General features: G+C 41.2%; 1 protein-coding gene across 1 annotated transcript in view; it reads left to right on the plus strand.

Annotated features, from left to right (window-relative positions):
- The window catches only part of SNAP91 (synaptosomal-associated protein, 91kDa), a 68,521-nt gene extending 63,607 nt beyond the window's left edge, over positions 1-4,914 (plus strand). Inside the window, 2 exon segments of the mRNA XM_009079750.1 lie at positions 2,146-2,248; positions 3,483-4,914. Of these exon segments, the coding sequence (XP_009077998.1) occupies positions 2,146-2,240 (95 nt within the window). The 3' untranslated portion in view covers positions 2,241-2,248; positions 3,483-4,914.
- Positions 4,915-6,773: the final 1,859 nt, after the last annotated feature.

The raw sequence follows: 6,773 nt of genomic DNA on the forward strand, positions 1-6,773 counted from the left end.
ATCTCTCTAGAAAGTAGCCTGTGTGTATGTGTTAGCTCAGTTCAGCTCTAGCTGTAGGTCTGGAAATGAGATGTCTTACAGGATCAGCTGCCTGGCTTGCAGCAGATCACATGAACCACCTTGGGTTTTTTCACAGTGCTATGTATGAGACCAGTGGAACAGTTTTGAAAAGTCTCCTACAGCTAGGTATATTCAAGATGTTGTTTTGGGGGATATTTGAGTAAAGCTCAAAGTAGGGCTGATGGGCATTCCCGTTTTGCTCAGAGCCTACCAAAATTTACTAGAGCTGCACTTAGCATCTTTCCTCCCAGCCTACCATGAGTCTCCTCGGAAAACTGACCTTTTGCTATGAACAAGTTAAGGTCTCCAGATCTTGCATGACAGCTGTTTCTCAGTAAACACAACTTGATCTGTTTCAGGCTGGTAACTTGCTAGGTTTCTTTCAATGCAAAACAACTGTATTCATATATGAATTACCATAGTTTATGCAACACTGGAGTGCACAGGATGCATGTTTTTCACAGCAAAGCACAAATACTCTGAAGTTTTTCTTCTTATTTATATTAAAATAGAAGAATGCAAATGAATAATCTGAATCTTCAGTCACTATATTCTTTTGTAGGTGGGAGATACACGACTGCTTCAATTTTTTCCTGTTTTTAAACTATATTTACCTCATCTGACTCGGTGACATTCACATGTTTAGACATAAAGGGGACACAAGTTCGGCCACCTAAAACCAAAGCAAACCTATTCTTAATTCTACGCTAATTAAGCAGGAAACATTGTGTCACAAGTTACTGGTCACCAGGGAGATGAGTCCTTTCTTTAATATGCTGAAAAAACAGAAGGGAGTAATTAATGTTGAAGTAGGTCGAGTGAGTGGAGGCATGCCATCCTTCTTATTGAACTGGGTAGAAGGAGCTGCTTCTTGTAGTTTCTTAAGGATTCTTTTTAACTTGAAGCTCATAAGTTTGGAAGTGCAGCACCATGTACCCATTCTGATGCAAAGCTTTTAGCACCTAGCCAGTAGGTGATGTGGCATAAGCTACAATATCTGTCCCAGGGTATTTTTCAAGAGTAGTATTTGGTTTGTAATAACTCTGGAAAGGAGAGGGCCCTTTCAGAGGAGAGACAGGCAATTACTTAGCTGTAGTATTTTGCTTCTTTATAAGTCAGAAGTCCATCTTGTCTTTCAAGTGAGGTGGGAGATGGAAGTTGATGCTGCAGCTCTAAAATGTCACTTGTAACCCTGGAAACTAAGCCACCTCTCTTGTTTTGCTAATATTAAGCAATTGACATGTAGCAAATCACACTTTTTAAGTAAGGAACCACATTTCTAATGAAGCTTGTCAGGGTCTTCTGTGTAGAAATGGGAAGAATTTGAAACTGCTCTAAGAGCACACTTGGTTTTGCTTTTCCTCCCACTTTAAACTGTCTCTGCACTTACCAAGAACAATATTATGGGAGACAGACAATCTTTTCTAAAAGAGTAGTCATCAAGGTGCCAGGACTGCATATAAAATACCTCTAGTGCCCTGAGTAAGGTAAGGATGGAGAGGACTAACTACAGGATGAGAGAATCATTTGGCCACCCTAGTGAGAAGAGTTGCATAGAACTTGAAAACTGACATTTTCTTTGAAATAACTGGTTATTTTTATACCTACCAAAGGAGGAACTTGGTATAATCTAGTCATGTTTCCAGTACACTTTGGACTCTTACTTGCATTACTAATGTAGAATAACTTCTACTTAAATGCCAGTTGCCAGTATAATCAGTCATCCTCTGCAGCATGCACTGTGCTTACTCTGCACCTTGGTGTTTAACATCTAACAATTGCTTATCTTCTGTCTGGGTTGATGATCCTAACACCATTCTGTCTTACAGGGAGAGAGTGATTTGAAGCTACACTAATTAGTATCTATAGCCTTATCCATTAAACCTGCCAAACATTGTTAACCCTGTAGTAAGGATGGATCTAAACAATGCTTGAGCAAAATGGCAGCATGCTGAACTTGCAGAAAAACGAGAACTTCGTATGCTTGCGGTGTGCTTGTGTGAGAACTTGGCTATGTCTGTTTAATGCTTGTGTATTCTTGTCTGCTTTGTGTTTTTTTTCCTGCCTTCCTGGCTGGCGTCTCTTAGCTTTCTCCAAGCCCAACTCCTGCCACTCAGAGTCCCAAGAAACCTCCAACAAAGGACCCATTAGCGGATCTTAACATCAAGGATTTCTTGTAAACGATAAGGTATTCTGTGCCTGCCTGCCTAAGCATGTTACACTGCTGTACATGTGTGGCACACAGATCTTGTTTGGGACCCTAGGTTGAATAAAACTGTTGTTGCAGATATAGATAGACAGAAACACACACTGATAATGAAAACTTAATTCTCTGTCCACACTCTCAATTTTAGCCTGAAAGCTTGACTTTTAGCTACTTCTTTTGCCAAAATTGGCTGCCAGGAAGTTATGTTCAATCTATAACTTTCATTTTTCCCTTGTTTCCTTTCAACCCAAGGGTTTATGTTTGGGGGTTTTCCTGAAATTAATACTGAAACATATAGAATTATAACAGGGTACAAATACTGGGGGGAAAACGGTGCTGAAGGGGCTTGTTCCAGTCTTGGGGGTGTTGAAACAGATTTGGTATCATAGGTGTGAGGGTATCAAAAGAGAAAAGATGTGTTCTGATCATCAAGGGAAGGCTGGCTGCTGCCAGCTAATGTTCTCCTCCCCCATACAATTATTCATGGCACTGCTTTTCTGAATGCTAAGGCATGAGGTCCTGAGCAGCATTGTGCAGAGCAATGGGGAAGAACAGAGGAGTAAATGTAAAGAAAAAATGGAGGAGAAGCAAAAGAACAATACTGCTGAATGGAAGGAAAAAAAGGCCAAAACATTGCTGTCAGGGTTTTGGACAAAGATGTGAAGAGGGTGACATAGAAACATCAAATCAAATTGAACACTTATGCCAATTAAAAAATAATTAATGCTGTAGTGAGGTAGGCATTTTATAATTAAGACTAGGATAAATTGCTGGGTGAGGAGAGGACAATCATTGCATAACTTTCAAGCCTTCCTCATGACTCATTTCACTTTCTACCTATAGCTTAATTCTAAAAGTTCTTCTAGGCCCCCTCTGCACTGGAGTTGACAGCAGTGGATGGGATCAGACTGCTCTCAGCAGGCACTGCCCAGTCCCACTTCACCCTGCTCCAAATTCCTGCCCAGGAAGGTGTACCTGGCACTTGGCAGAGATGGCCAGCAGTGGAGATACCCCTTCATTGCAGGGACTCACTGCTTTCAACTTGTATTTATAGTAGGGAGATTCATAACTGTCTGTGGGAAGGTTTCTGCTTCATAAAAATCTGAGAGCAACTCCTTTGAGGTGTGAAGAGATGAGCAGATTTGCTGCTCTTTCTAGAACATGCTTTGCTCACTCGTTATTCCAGTTTTCATCTGATACTTTTCTACATTCACAGCTGCAGTTTTTCTGACTGGATGATAAAAACGTGAGTTTGGAGTCTACAAATGGATGCTCAGAGTTTCAAAGTGAGCCACCAGTACCAAACCCAGCGCTTACTCAGACTTTCTCTTCCTCCTGAAACGTGTAGCACAGCTGTGAAAGTGAACATTAGGAATGTGTACTACCTTAGCTGTTATCCCTACTCTCTCGAAATTTGTGTACTTGGGTTATTTGTGTTTTACAATTTAAACAATGGATGTATGTTTCTGATGCCTTCTAGTGCTTTTCTGAACCTATCCCATGGGGGCAGATTATGCAGCTGTTGTTTGGTGAGCCATTTGGAGCGATGTCTGTGGTTTTTGAAGGTTTCAATGTATATAACTTTTTGATGACACCTAAAATTTCCCTAGGACTCAATTTCTCCTTTATCTGTTATGAAACATAGTGTGATAATACCAGATAGTAAAGAAAATACTTACAAAATTGTGCAGAATACTTTTTTTTTTCCCAGTCACAGGAATCTCAATTGTCGTGGAAAAAAATGTTTTATTTTTGTGGCACTGTATATGTTAAGATAATTTAAAGTAATATAAAGGAAAACTTCCATAACAAAAACCTTTTTGGATGATTTACCAAGAATGAAAAATCATATCTGAAAGAATACCATATTTATTGCTGTTTTTATTTTAAAATCTATTTTAATTATTTAACTTTTTTTTTCGTTTAAAATTGGCATATTTATCAGTTCTTGCTGAATGCACTGAAAATAAGTAAAGGGTCAGTTTACCTCCATGTAGTTGGAAAAAAAGCAACCCTAGTTGTGCTGGCATTAAGGGATTTCAAATTCCGAGAGCACTTTTTGGTATATCTGTAGTCAACACATTACAAGTGATGTTACTCATCTCTGTTCAGTTCTGATGTACATCTCTTAATTTAGTGCTAACCTGTGTATGCCTTAGGCTAGTGTTTTCTCCATTGCCCCGAATGCGCTGTGAGTAGCTTTTGTACTATTGGTGATTAGATTTAATTCTGATCCAGAGATCCATGCCCTTTACTGTACATACTGTGTTTCTTTAATTTTTCTTTGTTCTCATACTGTTTCTGCTGATGGCTTGGTGTAAGATCTTGACTCTTCAATGAGGTCACTGTTGATCAGTGTTACAAGTGGCTTGGCAGTTCTCTGTAAAAGCATATTGGGTTGGAAAGATATTCACCTGAGTCTTTCAAGTGAACTATTTAATCAATGTATGGTACCATTAAAAGTGGTTGTATCTGAATTTGCTGTGGGGATAACATACACTGTAATGGGAAAGTTCTATAAAAAGCTAATTTCAAAATGGCTTTTCTTTGTATTTCAGTTTAAAAAAAAAACCCAAACAAAAAATAAACAAAAAACCCCAGTGCATGTGTGCCCTCTGAGATGCAATAAACACCTTGATCAAAGTAAATATCTTGTTGCCAGTTTCATAATCACTGAGATACTGAGCACAATAATATACTCTGAGAGGGGAAAAATGTGTACAGGTCCTGATATGGATTGCTGAGTCTGCTGCACATGTAATGACTTTTATAGAGTCAAGGAATCAGTTAGGTTGGCATAGACCTCTAAAATCATAGTGTCCAAGTGTTAACCTAACACCTCCACGTCCACCACTAAGCCATGTCCCTAAATGCCATATCTACGTGTCTTTTAAATCCCTTCAGGAATGGTGACTGAACCACTTCCCTGGGCAGCCTGTGCCAATGCTTGACAACCCTTTCAGTGAAGAAACTTTTCCTAACGTTCAGTCTAAACCTTCCCTGGTGCAACTTGAGGCTCTTTCCCCTTGTCCTATCTGTTGTTACCTGAGAGAAGAAGCTGATCCCCACCTGGCTGCAACCTCCTTCCAGGTAGTTGTAGAGAGCAATAAAGTCCCACCCAGCCTCCTTTTCTCTAGGCTAAATGCCCCCAGCTCCCTCAGCTGCTTCGCATAAGACGTATTCTCTAGACCCTTCACCAGCTTTGTTGCTTTTCTCTGGACTTGTTCCAGCACATGAATTTCTGTTTTGAAGAGAGGGGCCCAGACCTGGAGACAGGATTTGAGGTGCAGCTTCACCAGGGCTGAGTACAGAGGGCCAATCACTTTCCTGGTCCTTCTGGCTGCACTCTCTTTGTTACAGGCCAGAATGCCATTGGCCACCTGGACACACTGCTGGCTCATGTTCAGCTGCTGTCAACCAGCACCCCAATGTTCTTTTCCTCCTGGCAGCTTTCCAGTCACTCTTCCCCCGGCCTGTAGTGCTGCATGGGGTTGTTGGGACCCAAATGTATGACCTGGCACTTTGCCTTATTGAACCTCATATTGTTGGCCTTGGCCCACTTGATCCAGCCTGTCCAGGTCCCTGTGCAGAGCCTTCCTACCCTCCAGCAGATCAACACTGCCACACAGCTTGGTTTGGACTGGAAACTAACTGAGGGGAAGCCCTTGATCCCCTCATCCAGATCATTGATAAACACATTAGACACGACTCTCCCCAGTACTCAGCCCTGAGGAACACCACCAGTGCCCTGCTGCCAGCTGGATTTAACTCCATTCACCATCACTCTCTGGGCCCAGCCAGCCAGCCAGTTTTCTACCCAGCTTGAATTGTATTTCAAAGATGTTTCCAAATTCTGCAAATAGCAGGGGGATTTCCATTGCTTAAGAGGCTTTTTTAGTTATTCATTTGTAATTTTACTTGCTAGTACATTGGTGTTCTGAATGTATTAAATTTAGCCTTGGAAAGGTTGATTTTATACCTCATCTTTAGGATGAGTGCTCTGTTGTGTCAGGGTGTTCTGGTTTGGAAATTGGCAATGCTCAGCAAATTGTTGTGTTTTCTCAGTATTTGAGCACAAAAACCTGAACAAGGTCAATGTCTGCTCCTCCAGACAGGCTCACCATGGGTGCTATGCCTTGCCAAATGCAGGGAACATTCAACTTCTTGCCACCGTGTTGTCTTCTCAAAGTGAGAACAGCATTTTCAGAGGAGAGTCATAACCAAATGAGCAAATATATTCAGACCAGTTCATTAACATCTCATTCAAATTGAGATGATGAACTACTACTCACTGAATGCAAATGAATGCTGGTGATGTCACATGTTTCAAGGGGTCAAACCTCAAGGTGAGGGCTTTCTCCTTGCCAGGTACATGCCCCTGCCCTACAGTCATTGCCTTTCTGCATCAGCTTCATCATTGTCCACAACTCTTGGTCCTCATGCTGGTTAGTCTTCTGAAGATCTTACGGCCAACAGTTGTGTGTATGTGTGGCATTGGGTATCCTGG

This window comes from Acanthisitta chloris, unplaced genomic scaffold (genome assembly GCF_000695815.1).
Source record: "Acanthisitta chloris isolate BGI_N310 unplaced genomic scaffold, ASM69581v1 scaffold3310, whole genome shotgun sequence".
Taxonomy (NCBI): domain Eukaryota; kingdom Metazoa; phylum Chordata; class Aves; order Passeriformes; family Acanthisittidae; genus Acanthisitta; species Acanthisitta chloris.